Here is a 17,782-nt window from a genome sequence, read left to right on the forward strand (position 1 = left end):
ATGTAGGCCTCTGCACATCCATGCATGTGCTGCCTCTCGTTTGCACAGCAGAATGCCTCCCTCTTACCACATCAAGGGAGGGAGGAAGAAAACCCGGCACCTCTGATTTCCACTCTAGCTCCTTGATAACCTTCAATCCCTTGGGTAGACAATCCTTTAGCTGTTGTGCATGTATAGCATCACTGCCGTCTTCGGGGCACATTGTTGAACTGGGAACCGCTCCAGTTTGGAGAGTCTTGTAAAGTCCTTTTGCCTGGTGGGGATGCTTTGGTGCTCTTTTAAAATTCACTTATTCAGAACAGCTGTGTAAACTCTCCTGGGGGAAGTTTGGGGTGAGGAGTACACACGTACTCTGAGATCTGGACATAGTGAATCTGCAAGTGTGGATCTAAGGTTACTTTCAGTTGAATCTGCTAATGCCAATGCATGTGTGGTTTTACTTGAAGTTTACAGTATATTCTTGCTTGCTCTTACCCTGGGGGTCTTCAAAAGGAGGCTAGACAATCAACTAGCCAGAGTCATTTGACCCCAGCACTCTTTCCTGCCCATGGCAGGGGGTCAGACTTGATGATCTGCTCAGGTCCCGTCTGACCCTACCTACTATGAAACTATGAAACAACTATTCTGCTCCTGCCAGCCTGTCCTCAGTCTTTCCCACCTTGAGGTTGGAGTCATTTGGGACAAACGTAGCATATACCTGTGAGGCACATATGTTCATATGTACATACCTCGAGTAGCTTGATTCTCATATCTGGTCGAACGTGGATACTTTGCAGAGTTAGGTGCCTTACCCACCTGCGAAGAGGGGTTGTGAACTAGCTAGGGATATACACACAGCTGTATGCTGTGACTACAGATTCATCTATATCTGTATAGTCACAGCAAACAGCTGTGTTGACCACCGAGGTGCTCCAGCCGCTTCTTGTGGCTTCTGTTTCAAAGGGCACTGCTTCCCTGACCAGCTGCGTGGAAGCCATGATGAGCGGCACGCTTGGGATTAGCAACTCTCAGCAAACACCTGAGCAACTCATCTTTCATTGCAAGCGAAGTGGCTTGTGAACCATCCGGATACAAATGATCCGGGTTTTACTATATTTCCTAAGAAAATTTTTCCTCCTCTTCAGTTAGGAAGAAGGCTAAAGCTCCTTAGATTCTTTCATAAATACAAGAAGGCAACAAGGTCAATTCTGCCTTTTAAACTTCCCTTCTCTCCTCCTTAAACAGAAAGAATAAAAATGACATAAGCAAACTCATCTTCAAGAGTGGGGATTTCCAAATGTCACCATACGCTGAGTACCCCAAGAACCCCCGAGGACCAGAGTGGGGAAGAGAGACAATAGAAATGCAAGAGAATGGAAGCACAAAGAACCTGTTGCAGATGACAGACGTCTATTATTCGGTATCTGGAACTGCGTTGTGTAGTCATCACGTGTAATAAAAGAACAAAGCAAGTGCCTTAGGTCATGAGTAGAGTGCGGGGAGCTTGGTGGGGAAAGCATATAATCCTGTGAATCATTACTCATGTAAATCAACCCTATAAAGTGAATGAGTTTATCACATGAGTCAAGTTAACAGGATCAGGCACATCTTCTGGAATGCCTTACTGTGGAGATATTTTAGAGGGCAGAAAGCAAGATTTTTTTTGATTTGCATTTTTTTTGGCCAAATGACCTTTTCCCAGTGCCTGTTTATTGAGTCATATACAATTACGGGAAATAACCCAAGTGAAGAGTAGAGACTTAGAAATTAAGAGGGATTTCACAGACTTTTCTGAAAATTCTCTTTATGCCCAATGACGAGGAAAGGGAGTTTTGACAAGGTGGGTGAAACCAATTTTTCATAAGTACATTTTACAGTAACAAAGAGTCTCACAACAGGATCAAACAATGGTTTAATGCTACTCGATGGGCATGTCTACACATGAATATTAATGTGACGCAATAAACTCTGGTGCAGTTTGCTCTGGAGTTTATTGCTCCTGGTGCAGCGTTTACACATGTGCGCAGGAGCACAATGTGTTGAGCTAGGGTGGCTCAGCCTTGGCTGGCAGGGAGCCCCAGGAGTCAGCCTACCAGCCTGGAGCTGCTCCGACCTGGCTCAATGTACTGCGGGAGGGGCTGGGTGGAGCACGCGGGTAGAGGGCTCATGCCCTAGCCAGCCTGGTCACTGTCTACATGTGCATTGTGGTGAAGTAAATAACTCCACCATAGGGTAGCACTTGTGTTGGGTAGTACTAACCTACAGCCAAGTGAATTAGTTTATTCTGGCCTTATATCTCCACACGTGTAGATGGAGATGCTTTACTGCGGAGCTAAGTAGGTAACTCCACAATAAGTGTCTCATGTAGATGCCCCCAGAATGGGGAAATATCACAAAATCCACATTGTAGAAAACAAAGATCCTGTTAGGCCCCAGTAGATAAAGTAGCTTACTTACAAAGGAGATGATCTGGTCCCATTGCCTGTGACAACAGGGGACTAGATCTGATGATATAGGAGCCTTCTCTGGTCCTGTTTTTCTGTGAAAGTTCAGCTGCTGCCATCTTCCTGGGCACGCTAAGTAAGGCATCCCCACAGCTTATTGTATAGATGTGTTTGTTGTCTTCATGTGCACAGCCCTTCCCTTTGCAGCAGCTTTCTTTGGTTGTGGAAGTGTTTCCCAAACTTCACCTATGTTCCTAAATTCTCTCCTGTCTTAATTACTGATGCAAATGCTACTTAACCTGACGAAGGGTTTTTGAACCCGAAAGCTTGCTTAATAACTTTTCTCCAACTATTTGGGTTGGTCTAATAAAAGATATCAAATTCACCCAAGGAACCTTGTGTGCCTATGTCCTTAGACCAACACGGCTACAACCTAAACCCCTGCAACGCTGCTTAAGACATTTAAAACTAGACCGGACCAAAAAAAACCAAACCTAGACAATGCATAACTTCAATGACTGTGCTATGGTAGGGGATGCTGATTTAGAGATCCTTTTAAGGACCATGACAATATTTGTAGCCCCTGAAATGACTGTACCATATATTTGCATAACATTTATGCAGAGGTCTGCAGCCAACGTAAATCAGCCTGTCTCCATTGAGTTCAGTTGAGCTATGCCAGAGTAGACCAGCTTGAGTGTCAAAACTTAAGGACGTTTATACATGTGCTTCGGGGCAGGGGGAAGGTGCTTTAGTTACAGCAGCTCCAAGAGCCACACTAATTAAAGCACCCTAGCATCTTGTGTATCAGCATCCTTGTGCTTAATAAAAGCGGCAGGGGCACTTTAACTAAAGCTTGTCAAACGAGCTTTAGTTGAAACGGCCCCGCTGCCATGTTTCAGCGGGGGGACACTGATACATGAGACGCTGGAGTCTACCGGAATGCGGTCATTACCACGCTCCAGCCGACTCACTGCTCGTGTGTAGGCACCCTAAATGTCTCGTAATAAAATAACAAATGCCCAAAATCAATTAAAACTTGGACAGAAACCATAACAAAGAACAAAACCAGATATGTATCTGTTTCAGTGCTAGTGATTGAAGAAAGAAATGCTTTTAGAGCCCCCAAATAATGGCCTTTTCTTTTTTGTTTTGTAATACAGCCAACTAATCTAAGAAATCCTGAACTGGAAAGAAATGGACTTTATCCTCCCTACACTGGTTTGCCAGGATCCCGACATTCATGCATCTACCCCGGTCAATATAATCCTTCCTTTATTAGTGATGAAACCAGAAGAAGAGACTATTTTTAATCAGAGTGAGTGGGAGTGGAAGGTCATCGTAGTTACGTGCCGTGTGTTCACCAGGTACATGCTGTCACCTGGCAGCTCACTTGATGCCAGTTTTAGTCTTCACTTTTACCCGCACGGAGGACTTCAGTCTCTAGACAACACAGAGCAGAGCTGCCTTGGGAGAACCCATTCACAGCTGTGGTGGAGAAGCGAGGAGAAGAAGGAGCCCACATGCAGAGCGATATAAGACACAAGTAGAAGTTCATGGAAGTTAACCCGTACTCCAGTTTTTTCTTTCACCTCTTAACTTACATCACGCGCATGTGGTAGTAGATCAGTACAGACAGACTAACTGATGATGGCACCCTAAAGCTAAAACCACTAGGGAGTGTTTTGTTTACAGGTATAGTGAATTGTTGGTCTGACTACTGTTTTTCCTTATGGCCAACCTATATGCAAAGATACACACTGTGCGATTGTTCTGGGTTGGAGATTCGTGTTCACTGCAAACTCTCGTCTTCTTTTCTGTGCCCTGTTCTGCTTCCTGCACTGGATTGCCCACAAATTACCATTTTCTTATTGGAAAGTATCAGTCTCTCAAAATGCCTGCTCAGCTGAGCCCTGCCTCTGGCCATGCTAGCTGAATTCATAAGCTGGCTTTTGTGAAGACATACAGGGAGCTTAGCCATACCTCCTCTGTTTGAATGGGAAGCAAAGTTGGAGCTAACTCCCAGAATGGATTTTAAAAATCTTCTTTGTGTTCAGAAAACTCTCAATGTGGCAGTGTTTTGTCCACCAATTTACAGTGTTGTTCAAAAAGTGTGGTATTCGACCGTAAATAGTCACCATAGCAGGCCCCAGCAGGACCTTACCTAGGGCTGTATCCCAGCCGGGATTTCAGTGCACTTCAACAAGAGCGAGATCAGGTATTTCTTAATGGAATTTTTTATAGGAAGGTATGTAGGAAGCAGTTCTCATTGCTGTGAAAAGATGAACATGTTGCTAAAGATCTGTAAGTGGAAAGTGGTTAAGTGTTATAGCATTTATGGGACAGAGATGATGTCAACTTTGGGCGGTGCATAAGAGGGAGTGGACCCAATGCCTGCCGTTGATTTTGGTGGTAGCTATAGGAATGCTTTGCAAAACTGGAGGTCAGGTTTGGTGTAACCAGTGACACGCGCTGTGAGAAAAGCACAAGATCATAAGTAATGAAGGGTAAAGGATTCTAGACTGACTTCTTCCATCAGCCCCAATAATGGGTGATTCAGAGTGAAGGATCATTCACCACCCCTTCGTTTCATTCGTGGTCATTTACCACCCGTTTACCACGGAGCTAACTGGACATTTTTTTTAAAAAGGTTGCAATTTTTTTTCAAATTTTTCACCAAAAAAGTTTTCCCCTGTTCTGTTAAGTTGGTCATTGTTTTTGAGAAAATCAAAATGTCAGCATTTTCAACATTTAAAAAAAATGCTGTTCTCAATCAAGTGGGTCTAATGTCAAAATAGTTTCTCAGTGCTGTTTTACAGTTGTTTTCTCCTGTTCTAGTTTGTGCTGCACTGTGGTTTTCCCGAATGCTTTTCATTTTTTGAGATGCTGTGCTGGGCTCCGTAACTCTATTGATCATTTTGAAAGAAGCTCAAAGCTGATAATTTATTACATCCTTCAGCATGGGTCTGAGCCAAAGGTCCCTGACTGCACAGGTAGATGCTTAGAGCAGTTCATGTTAATCAAGTACAGCAATGGCTTGTCTTCACTGCCAGTTCACACAAGTTGTAAGCTGAATGTTGCTCCTATTATGATTATCAGTCGCACACAAAAAACCCTTAATTACAATGTAATCATTCCGCTCTGCAGGCTAAAGCTTATGTCAGTCCAGCCCCTTAGCTGCTATTGCCTTTCTGAAGCACAGATGAGCTCTGCTTAAGTGCTGCTGCTTCTCCAATGTCTTCCCACAATTTTTCCTGCCTGTGCCCAGAGAAGATAGGCAGCTTCTCTCTTAGTACACTGCAGATGTGAGCGCAGCAGTTGTGTGCGTGTTGCAACCCGAATGCCCTTTTGTGGCACAGCTGCCCTCACTCAAGCTTGGCTACTTCAAGAGGCACCAGTGAAGATAATGCAAGTGAACTCTGCCATGAAGACATGTCCTGAGTCACAGGTCAGGAGAGGAGCCGTTTACCATAGAGATGCTGAACCCCCGACCCCTTTGCACTGGGTGGTGGTAGACTTCTGACCTCTGTTACTGCTTGCTCCCGCGATGTAGGCAAGGCATAACAGGTGTATGCATCCAAGGAGGAAGGGTCTCATTTATGGCATGCAAGTCTAACGTGAGCTAATGAGCAGAAGTAGTAGTGTGGCCACACCACCATGCTCTTGCTTCTTTGGGGTCAGGCTCCCCTACCCTTCTTGTCCTGCTTAAACGCCACCAAACTTCACGGCTGCCTTGGGCAGGGTCCAGCCTGCAGAAGGTAATGTTTAGCATATCTCAAGCAGGGGCCTATTTGCCGATCCACACAAGAATCTGATCCTACAGGGTGCTGTGCAGTTAGCAATTAAGGTGTCTCTGAGTAGGATTTAGCAGGACTCCCTCTGTCAGTAAGGGTTGCAGGATCCCTGCTTTAACTAGTTGAAAAATCACAGGGAAATCTTACACTATTTTTCCTTGTAGTGGCTTGGATGCTTTTCTTAGCTTTGGAATGGGAAATGTGATCTGATCGTTCCTGATTTGGGTTATCTCACACTCCTGATAGTTAGCTCTTCTGTTTCATTTCTTTGCTGTTTTTAAACACGTCTTTGGATGCATTTTTAACCTGTTAGCTGGGATGTTTTAGGATGTTAGCCAGGAATTACTGAGCAGTCTTGTTAGAGTCAGCATAGTTACCCACATTGCAGGGTTGCAAGACTAAGCCTTTTCCAAAAGAGAGCTCTTATTTTTATTATGGTAAATCCTTGTGTCTAGCATCGAAGGAAGAGCATGGACGATCTTTGATGTTATGTCGGAATTAATCCTTCATGGGCTCCATTTGCTTTCAGACTGGTGCCCAAATGGACCCAGGACCTCATGAAGCAAATACAGTGGGGTTTTTTTATATACGATCTTGACGATAAATTGAACTTTGGGAGGATTTATAGCAGTCCATCCTTTGTCTTGAAATTCTTCATGATGTCGTGCTGCCAACAAACTGCCACCTATTCCAGTCCACTTCTCAGCTGGATCTACTGATTTCTTCCCCGCTATAAAAATACTGGTTAGGCGGAGAATGTAGTTTTCCAAATTCCACCAAATTCCCATTGATCTGAACTCTGCTAGCGTGCCGAATGGTGGCTGGGGACATGGCACCCCAGTGAGACGGTTACGGTCCTGATTGTCATTGCAGGGGTGTGATGCGCTTCCACCTGGCTCTCTTCAACTAAACACAAATCCCTGATCTAGTTCTGACCTTGATATCTATTTCTATCTACTTGTCACCTTTGTACACAAGTACCATATGGCAGTAGCATGTGATGTGCTATGCCTGCGTAGAGATGAGGAAGAGTCAAAGAGGACTCATTCTTCCCCAATGCCATTTTCATTCTTTGGTGCTTTCTGTTACATACCTAAAGAAAAGCGGTCTCATTTTCAGAGGGTTTAGGATCTACATTTTAGGATCCCAGAACTGCAATTTTGGCTCCGCTCCCATGTGTCACGGTCACTGTTTTCCTGGGCGAGGAGGATTAGATAGAAAGGAGCGTGAAAGACGTCTGTGGTCTGAGATAAGCTAGGACAGGCTACATGCCGTTCACCTGAGGTGTGGTTCCTTCTCCCCAGAGGTGCACCAACCAGAAATGAAGAGTTTTGCAGATCTACAGCAAAGTCAAAGTGTGTGTGCATTGTCCCGAGTGCCTCAACAGCCAGGGAGCGAGCGAGGCAGCCAATATTCAGCCCAGCTGCTGGGGGTGTTCAAGACACACGGCTGAACCTGAGGCTCTTATTTACTTGATGGATGTAATCTGCTGCTTCTCTTTTCAGGTGCCAACAAAGTGTTGGAGCTTAAAATACAGCGATAGCCGGAATAAAGGGCCCTTTGCCCTTGACACCATCAGTGTTGTGCAACACGGCTAATTAGGCCATTTTGCTGTTGCCACATCTCACCATAAAGTCCTGACATTGTTATCAAATTCCTGGACACTCCCTGTACGGGGGGGTGCAGCTGGGTGCCAGGAGCCCTTACTATCCAGCAGTTACAAACAGCCTCTGAAGACAGCACTGAGCTGCACCATCCTAGAGAGAAACCTTTCCCTTACAAAATATGTGTGTCCTACAGTATTGCTACAGGACTTTCCCCCAACAGTGCACTAACACGAGGGAAAGACGTAGCAGGCTTGGCCACTGTTACACAACCCTGCTATATTTTATCAATGTTCCTTCCCAGTTGTTGGCCAATATCTTTTCCAAATCCGTCTGGGTTTCTCATGCATCCTAATCAATGTTTGCTGTTTCTTACTTAAATGTTGTTTTTCCTTGTTCAGCATGGCTTAGACAGGGATGATTCTGCCGTGAGCAGGGGATAGATGACTTCCCGAGGTCCCTTCCAGCTTTCCTTTTCTGTGATTCTGTGCTTTCCGTGCTGACATTTTTCTTTTCCTTTTAGCAGACCAGGGACCTAATCCCACTTCCATTAAAATCCAAAATCTCTGATTTTAATGGGAGTTTGATCCAGGCCTCAACTCATTCCAGCTTCAGGATGACCTTGGTTTTCATTGCACATATTATTTCAGCTCCGTCTTGCGCGCTGGACACTCGTGTGACGTTTTTGCTGCCTTTAATATTATATTTAATTTAAAGAAGTGTACTTAATGTTGTAGCAAACCCTGTATTATGTGAGATTGTACATATGTTGTTGTGCAAGGTCTGGAGCACCTTCTTAGAGAGAGGAAGAATGTGAATTTTATACATTGACTGATTGCATTTCTCCTGTGCTAAGATCTTCTGGGGTCATAAATGACGTTTGTGTGTGTTCATCATAGTTGACGAACTGCTTTCTAATTTCCGCGTTACTTCCCCGTTGGAAAGAGAATGGAGCCCCCCACTTTTGAAGGGGGGTGTCTAGCATATTATGTCTATTTTGGGAGTTTCAATGAGCCATTGTATAGCATATTTATTTTTTTGTGTTTCTGAATCTGCTGAGGCTCAACTAAGGGACAAAGATATGTACAGATGGTGGGGGAGGGTGGGGAGGAGGGACAAAAACAGCAGAACAAAAAGTCAAAAAAATATTTATTTATTTAGCAGAAATAAATGTCTCAACCCAGTTTAGGATTTGGTTTTTCTGTTGGAAGAACTGACTTGTAATGAGTGGGCAGTACCTTTCCTATGTGTTGATTTGGGGTCTATGTTGGGAATACCTCTATGGGGGGAGAATGAGAGGTGTTGGCCTTACAGTCTTCAGAAGCAATATGCAAGTGATCCGATCCTTATTTTGTCAAGACTTTCATTGAAATCAATGGGTTTTTTTGCCTGTGTAATCACTGCGAGGTGTAGTCCTGTGATCTGGATACAACCACCTGTTATGGAAAAGTCCCATGGAATATAAAAGAAAAGGGTAACTTTTCTTTCGGGGGGTCCAGTAGAAGTTGATTGAAAATTCCTTCTCTTCAGTAGACACAGAAGAACTGACTTGCAGGAAGGATATTTTTCCTTGTTAAATTATTTAGTTTATCAGTGAAATTCGGTGGAAATCACCTGGTTTCGTCCCTCTACGTTTCCATAGGCCTTTTCCAAATAAGAAAGCAAACCAGATGCACCATCTTGGGAACAGCTTCCGAACTGCAATGGTGACATTCGTCTGCAGGGAAGTCTGTTCGAAAAGGCATCATTTCTTTGTGTTTCTGTTATTAATCTGAATGTACAAACAGTAGAGCTGCTTTAGGGCTTTCATTGTTCTGGATTTCCCTTCGCATATTTCTGAATGTTAGCTTCTGAGTTGTGGGTTTTTTTTCATTAATTTTACAAACCAGTGTTATTTAAAGGTGTATCATATTTGCAACCTCCACTAATTACACAGTACTGTAGTAGGAAAGTATAATTTTTAAGGATTGGATTATTTTTATACCTGCATCCAATATAATTAAATCTGGCGTTCTAGTCAGTATCATAAAAAAGATACAATAAAACTATTAATATTATTATGACTCTATGCTTTGATTATGGAATATAATTTTGTGCGCGTGTCGATGGCTTTCTGTGTAGGGAACGAAGATAAAATGTTTAATAAAGGGATTATATGATATGGTTACATGCAGTAACAGAGGATGGTTCTTGATGACCCCAGAGGTTCCCTCTCCATTTGCTCATGTTTGCATGGCGAAACTTAGCATGCTCCATAATGGTATCCTCAAGCATGCTGCACTGCTCTGTATGCGCTGTAGCGCATGATACTGCAGTGGGGCCAGTTAGGAGAATGGGACTACTGGTGCTATCCCTGAGCAGTGCTAGTCAGCTCGCCCCAAAGCACCATGTGGACATGGCTACATAGCTTCTGGTTCAAGAGGCATTTTATTCATAGCTTGAGGACAGCTCTCTGAAGCCTGGTACTGGATAGACACTGCTCCAGATTTCCCTTGAGAACTGTGGTAGGTGTGAATTTAGGGTACCACCTCAAAGAGAAGAACTGAAGCCCTCTAATACCAATGACTGATGGAAAATGGGACTGTATTATCCCAATGCAGCAGAGTTTGCAAATAGAGTCCAGAGAGTGTCTAGACTGTGGACTAAGCTCCCTCCAGAGGTGGTGCAATCACCTACCCTGGAAATCTTCAGAGGAGACTGGACGATCACCTCGCTGGGGTCATCTTACCCCGGTTATCTTTCCTGCCTAGTGCAGGAGATTGGACCCGATGGTCTTGCAAGGTCCCTTCCAGCCCCTTACAATCTATGAATCTATGAGTTTGAGATTGTAAAAGCGACAAAATTCAGCTGCCATCCTGTCTGGCATAATATACAAGAAATCATTACTTTGGATCTAGACCAGCAGATTTAGATCTAAATCTAGATCTATCTGTGACCATCAAATATATTTGCATTGCATACCCTAAACCAATTTGGAGCCAAGATCTATGAAAAGGGGAATGTGGCAAGATGGAGCAGAACCATTTTTGGGTCTACTTGATAAGCATGTGGCATTGACTTGATCTAACTCAGACCCCCCCGCTTAGATTATTTAGTGTCACTCCCCCTTTACCAACACAAAACTTGCATGCAAACATTTACTTGTATCCGGTGGGCCATGCTTAGAGGAGCCAGAGTATAAAGATGTCTACTAATGGATATACAAAAAACTAGAACTCTTGGTTCCAAAATAATACCTTTTATTAGACCAACTAGGAAATCGCAAGAAAATTGTCCTTTTCTGCATGCTTTCATGATCAAAGTCCCTTAGTCAGGCTCTGGGAAATGTATAGATGGTACAAAATGGTAAAAAGTCCCCATAGGTAGGAAATAAACTTCATTTTTGCACAGCGGGAGCTGAAGATGGATGGCTGTCCCTCTGGGTCCATGAGAGTGAAGGGACTTTGATCCTGAAAGCTTGCAGAAAAGGCCGGTTTTCTTGCGATTTCCCAGTTGGTCTAATAAAAGGTATTATTTTGGAACCAAAAGTTCTAGTTTTTTGTATGTCTTCTTGCCTCAGACCAACACAGCTACCAAGTACACCCCTGAACCATGGAAGATGCCAAATTTTAGCTGATTTTGGATTTTAAACTTCATTGCAGAACAACAAGAAAGATTTTTTACCTCCAGGGAAGGAATTCTACCCGATAGGGGTGTGCAAAGCGGGCCCTATTCAATTTGGATTCGGTCCAAATCAGGGACAGTGATTTGATTCATAGATTCGGATCACTGTCCCTGCTTTGCTTCAGCTGAATCCAAATCTGAAGATTCGATGCTGATTTGGAGAATCAGCAATTCGGCCATAGACACAGCTTGAAATGTTTTTTCTACATACCTCCAGGTACCAGCACGGCTCATGAACACTGTGATGCTGGGGCAGATGGAGGGTCCCACAGGAGTGCGGGGGACCCTCCACGTGCTCTGCGGGAAACCCAGAAGTGGACTGGGAGTGCTCCCAGTCCACTTCTGGGTCTGCTGGGGAGCACGCTGGGGGGTCCCTCCCCCCATGGCCTCCCAGCTCAGCGATCGGTTGCAGGGGGACCCCGGGTGCCCCCCCCAGATCCAGGAGACAATCGCTGAGCTGGGGGTGTGTGGGGGCCACCCAGTGCTCTCCCTGGCGGACCTGGAAGTGGACCAGAACTGTTTCTGGTCCACTTCTAGGTCTCCTGCTGAGTGCACTGGGGACCCCCCCGCACTCCTGTGGGATGCTCCATGTGCCCCAGCATCGCAGCGCTCACAAACCCCTGCTACCTAGAGGCATGTAGAAAAAACATTTAAAGCTGTGTCTATATCCGAATTGCCAAATCCAAATATATTCAGAGGGTTCTGATTCAATTTGGAGAGATTAATCTGATATGATTCAGATTTGGAGATTTGGCCACCAAATCGGGCTGAATCTCCGCCGAATCGAATCAGGCACCAAAGCTTCGTACAGCCCTACTGCCTGATCTACACATCAAAGAGCTCAGCACAGCTCACAAAGACACTCTCATGGATCCAGAGGGACAGTCTTCCCTCTTCAGCTCCCTCTGTGCAAAAGTGAAGTTTATTTCCTACCTATGGGGACTCTTTACCATCTTGTACCATCTATACATTTCTCAGAGCCTGGCGAAAGGACTTTGATCCCGAAAGCCTGCAGAAAAGGATGGTTTTCTTGCAATTTCCCAGTCGGTCTAATAAAAGGTATCATCTTGGAACCAAGAGTTCTAGTTTTTTGTATGTCTTCTTGTCTCAGACCAACACGGCTACCAAGTACACCCCTAATAACTGATATGGTATAAACACCAACAGAAAAGCTTCTGTCCAAAAAAGCATCTGACTGAAATATGCAAATAGTCCCTAGGTTGACCTTAAACCTTTGTCCCAGTTGCCCCACATCCGGCTTGAAACCTTGTTGAGGCTCACAACTTCACCATGATTAAACAAACCATCTCTTTAGAGTTGGTTTCAGTGTCCTACCCATGATTGATACAAACAAATGACTCCAATGGTTAAGCGTTAAAAATAGAAAATCTTTGTTCAGCAACGCAATTTATGATGGCTATTGTCTGCCATATCTTATCACTGACACACATAAACTGAGTTTTATTTTAAGGAAGTAATTTCCATTAAGAAGGGGAATGAATTTTCTGCTGTTCAAGGAAGTGCTACAATATCACGTTTGGTTATAATCCGGTGCAACCGTGTATCTCAAAAATACTGATTGATTTAGCTACTGATTAAGCAACACCTTTTGCAAACAACTAAGAATGGCTATATTTTAGGGCTGGGCAAAATACAGTCCACGGGCCACATCCAACCTGCCAAGTGACTCTATCTGGCCTGCAACAGGTCCCTCAGCAGTGCCCAGCCCAGGTGTTGGGGGCATCTGAGCCGTGGCAGGTGCAGCCAGTCCAGCTGCCCCCCCCAATGCAGAGGGGCTGTCTAGCACAGAGCACAGCCCACCCTATTCCTGCGCCGGGCTCTTGGGCATGCCAGGAGCTGTAGTCCACGGGGATGGGCGACACGGCAGCTGGACTCAGCTTCCCAGCAGCTCCTTCTGCCTGCCATTGCCAGTGTATCCTCTGCCATTTCCGCCAGCCTCCGCCCTGCTGCTCGAGCACCCTGACCCATCCACCCTGCATCCACTGCTGGGGGTGCCAGGCAGAGCGAGCAGGCAGGTGGGATCAACACAGAGACCAGCCTGGGACTCCTATGCAGGGTGTACTCAGCTGGGCAGATGGGATGGGGCTGTGGGCAGGCAGGGAGTGGTGTATGGGGTGGGATGGGCAGCTGGGACCAGGGCCAGGGCCAGAATCATGGGGCAGTGACAGCGTGGGGCTGGGGCCTGGGGCAGAGCTGCGATCCACTCCCTGCAAGTCCTTGCAAGGGACACCGGTTCCACAGACAACAACCTGTTGCAGGGATGTGCAGGGACCAGATCACAGCTCTGCCCCAGGCCCCAGCCCTGTGCTGTCACCACCCCATGTATGATCCCAGCCGCAGCCCCGCATGCCCTCCCACTGCATGTGGCACCACTGGTGGTGGGTGTGGGGCGGACAGGTCTGGGGCGGGATAGGATCTGGCATCTCACTGCCCGCTGCCACACCGGGTGGTGTAAACAGCCATGACGGGCGCCAACGCCAGGTCAGCACCTTCTTCCCCCAGCTCTCAACAGCTCACCAGAACTCCTTAAGTGGCCCTCCAGCCCAAATAATCCCCTCCTCCCCCCCCATATCTAGATTGTTTAATAAATGGTTTATAGCTATTGATGATTTAGTGGTAGCATTACTTGTAGTGCAGAAATCTAATACTTCATTTTTTTGTCCATGTCCAGCTATGTGGCCCACCTGCTCCAGCATCTGCATGTGCACGTATGATGGCTGGGTTTTTTCCATTCATTGCTTTCTGCAAAAGTTTGTACCTTCCCTATAGCAAAGGTCAACATTGCTGGTGCAGACAGACATCCTCTAAATACAATTACATTAAATGAGAATGACGGCACACAAATTAAAGTGGGACAACCTGAAGCCCTCTAATACCAATGATTTATGGAAAATGGGACTGTATTATCCCAATGCAGCAGAGTTTGCAAATAGAGTCTGGGATGAGCTAGTTGGGGCAACCTCACCCATCTCTCTGGAATGCCTTCCACAGCCTGGTAAGTGGGATGTCTCATACCTCTATCTACAAACTTAAATGGACTATATTTAGATGAAAAATAATTAAAAAAAAACAAAAAACAAGTAGCCTATTTTTTCAGAGGCGTTGAATGGCCTCAGCCTGCCCTGAGCTGTAGTTGGAAGATGCAAAGCAGCTGATGGAGGAGGGGACTTCCAGTCATGGACCTTCACCCTCTCGACGGCGCTTCCATAGAGCTAGACTCTCTCCAGGGAACCTATTTGCTCTCATTACTCATTATTTAATCACAACTTTTAAGCATTAGCAACACTTTGGCCTGTCTTGTTCTCTGCCTACAGCACAATGGTACAGCACAATCTTTTGAGGATTGTCATATGTTAATCTAACAAGACTCTGCGCTGTAGTATCCGGGCAAAGTTTAGTGGCCTGTGATATACAGGGAGTTACACTGTATGACTTGAGGCTCCCTTCTGGCCTTAAATGATCATTATGTTAATTGAGGTCGTGGGTTTTGTACAAACTCAGAACAAAACACTGGTCCTTACCCCACAGACCTAGCAATCGAAGGAAGTAAAGGTCAAAGATGTGAAACAACAGGAGTCGTGATGATCTGCAGTAGGAGCAACGCTGTAGCCGCCCCACTGGCATTGGGTCTTTCAATAGAGATCACACCAAAGGAAAGATTTAAGGAGGTATCAAAAGTAAGATAATGGGGTATCATTTAGCAGAGGTTATGGGGGCTCCTCCAAAGTCTAAGTTGTATGAAGAGGTTTGTTTGAAAAATCTGCAAGGCTGCACTGGAAAAGGACGTCTTGGACTGATCCAAAGCACAAGTTGAAATCTTGATGCCAGGTGGTTTGGAAGTGGGGGAGGACATTGAGAACATTGAACGTGAAGACAAGGAGTTTGATATGACAGAGAAGGGAGAGGCAGTAGAGAGATGCTTAGAGAGGGTGAGGTGGCCAAAGCTGAATCAGGTTGTTGCACATCAGGATGGGACCCTGGATTGAAGCATATCATTGAAGTAGAGCTGCTCCTCGATGGTCTTGCATGACTTGAGTCTAACTGGACCCATGGGGTGGGTTTTGAATGGGTGTGGTGGGACTACCAGCCCAGGACTTCCATACATCACAGGGACACTGATTGGAAGTGTGGGGTTGACCTGGGTACTGCTGCGCTGTCCTGGATGGCTCAGTTGCATTTATGTGAGTACATTGAGCATTTTCATGTTTTGATTGGTCTTCCCCTTTTCCAATATAAAACGATCCTTGGGATTCCAGGTTCCAGAAGTACTCTGAGTGTTTGAGGGTAGTCTACATCACCCCCTGCCCGCAATGGGAGGTTATAGCTTAATTTCCCAAACCCACAATGGTAGTATGGCTTTGGGTAACACTCAAGCCACAGCTCTATTTCTTTTTAGGAGAGGACTGTTTGGCAGCGTGCACTTGGCCCACAACACAGCTATTGGCACCTAACAGAGGGGTTACCAGCCCAGAGGACTGACTTTAAATCTTTCAGTGGTAGAGATAGGCTTATAAAGGGCACCTGGGTAGTTAATGCTCCCAAGTAGTTTGTCATGAGCTGAAGGTGAAAAATATTTCACAAAACTGCTTAATTAGCGTCCAATCCAATCCCCATTTTGGTGGCTTCAAAGATGTTTTCTGTTGTTTTGTTACCTTGTAACCCAGGAAACTGGGCTTATTAGTCTGCAGAAGAGAAGACTGAGGGGGGGATTTAATCACAGTCTTTAACTACCTGAAGGGGGTTGCAAAGAGGATGGAGCTGGACTGTTCTCAGTGGTGGCAGATGACAGAACAGGGAGCAATGGGCTCAAGTTGCAGCAACTGAGGGTCAGGTTGGATATTAAGCAAAACTTTCTCACTAGGCAGGTGGTGAAACACTGGAACAAGTAACCTAGAGAGGTGGTGGAAGCTCCATCCTTGGAGATTTTTAAGGCCTGGTTCAACAAAGCCTTGGCTGGGATGATCTAGTTGGGGTGGTCCTGCTTTGAGCAGAGGGTTGGACTAGATGTCACCTCCTGAGGTCCCTTCCAACCCACATTTTCTATGATTTTATGATTCTATAGAAAGTGAATGTTTTGGCTTAAAGTTGACATCCCACTGGGCATATTAAAATCACTTGCATATAAGACTAATAAAGGTATAAATGACTAATTAAATTAAGGTGAATAAAGTTATGAGTTAAGTCGACAAGAATAGTCAGGAAGATGTGACAGCACAGCAGACGAGTTACTCTGCACTAATACCCCGTGCAGACACTCTGCCTACATGATGAGAATACAGTTGTGCAGGTTGGTTTACTCCATTTTAAAAGCGGAGAAGACACCCTTTGGTTTACTGCCGAGTAAGATTATCCTCTAGAGGAATGAGTAGGCAAGAGCTCAGCTACTGTAAATTTCCACCTGGGTTTCTGCACAATTGACTTCCTTGTGCAGATGAGCCCATTCTCCTAACCATAATTTTAAAACAAGATTGCTTTAGGTAGCAAGGTCCTGTCTCAAAGTCTGAGGCGGAAGGTAAAACAAAATAACCTGTCCCTTCATTGCCATTCGCAATGCTGACGTCAGTTAGAGGCTGAACTCTGTACCTGTTTAAATGATCTTAAGTGAGCTAACATTAGCAGAGAAATCACTTCCTCGTAGGATTAGCTGAGAGCAGCCTCCGAAATGAAAGCCTACGTCCTTCTCACTGTTCTGCTCAGCTCTGCTTTGTGTGCTGTGAAAGGTAAGAAACATTATCTCCTGCTCTGAGGCTTTTAAGTATCAGATCATCTGCGCCAGTGAACGGGTAACTTTTCCTTGGTGGTACAATTACTAAGGCAGTCGTTAAATGAACAAAATGTCCGGGAGAAGATCGCTGACTTTTTAGAGCTTCTGGCTTGTGATTAAGTTCGCTGAATACGTCCCTACAAGCCAGCCGGTTTAGTTGTTCTCAGAGCCCAGCAAAACCAGACAATGGCGTCTGTCTTTAAATTCAGTTTTGCACATAAGGTTGAGATCTTTTCGCAGGCGCTACCTGCCGAACTGTGATAACTCAGCCTTTATTACAGATGATAAGAAACGGGGCTATTTAACGAGTAAATGAGTAACTATTCCCCTTCAGCACCTTGAGAAATAAGGGCTGCAGGTGCTTTTTTTGTTCTAGTGTAAATGTAATCGTTGAAAGGAGAACCCAGAAAACAGCCCCCAAACTGTTGTTTATGCCCATTTCAGTCGATCGGAGTTTTATCACGAACTTTCAAAGCGTTGCGTTGGGTTTTACAGTGTGCCATAAGGGACTCG

The 17,782-nt window shown here is 45.1% G+C and overlaps 2 protein-coding genes across 14 annotated transcripts in view; both read left to right on the plus strand.

Moving 5' to 3' along the window:
• The window catches only part of HEG1 (heart development protein with EGF like domains 1), an 80,314-nt gene extending 70,436 nt beyond the window's left edge, over positions 1-9,878 (plus strand). Inside the window, exons 22-23 of one of the 2 annotated variants that reach the window (XM_014599304.3) lie at positions 1,225-1,399; positions 3,587-9,878. In XM_014599304.3, the coding sequence (XP_014454790.2) occupies positions 1,225-1,399; positions 3,587-3,736 (325 nt within the window). In that variant the 3' untranslated portion in view covers positions 3,737-9,878. The remainder of the gene's footprint in view (positions 1-1,224; positions 1,400-3,586) is intronic. The other variant, XM_019480382.2, reaches the window with a different exon arrangement.
• Positions 9,879-17,031: 7,153 nt separating this feature from the next.
• The window catches only part of MUC13 (mucin 13, cell surface associated), a 39,780-nt gene continuing 39,029 nt past the window's right edge, over positions 17,032-17,782 (plus strand). For 5 of the 12 annotated variants that reach the window (XM_059727457.1, XM_059727463.1, XM_059727461.1 and 2 more), the window contains exon 1: positions 17,033-17,225. In XM_059727457.1, the coding sequence (XP_059583440.1) occupies positions 17,168-17,225 (58 nt within the window). In that variant the 5' untranslated portion in view covers positions 17,033-17,167. Of the gene's footprint in view, positions 17,226-17,782 lie in introns of all 12 variants that reach the window. The other 7 variants (XM_059727466.1, XM_059727462.1, XM_059727460.1 and 4 more) reach the window with 3 other exon arrangements.

This window comes from Alligator mississippiensis, chromosome 4, assembly GCF_030867095.1.
Source record: "Alligator mississippiensis isolate rAllMis1 chromosome 4, rAllMis1, whole genome shotgun sequence".
Taxonomy (NCBI): domain Eukaryota; kingdom Metazoa; phylum Chordata; order Crocodylia; family Alligatoridae; genus Alligator; species Alligator mississippiensis.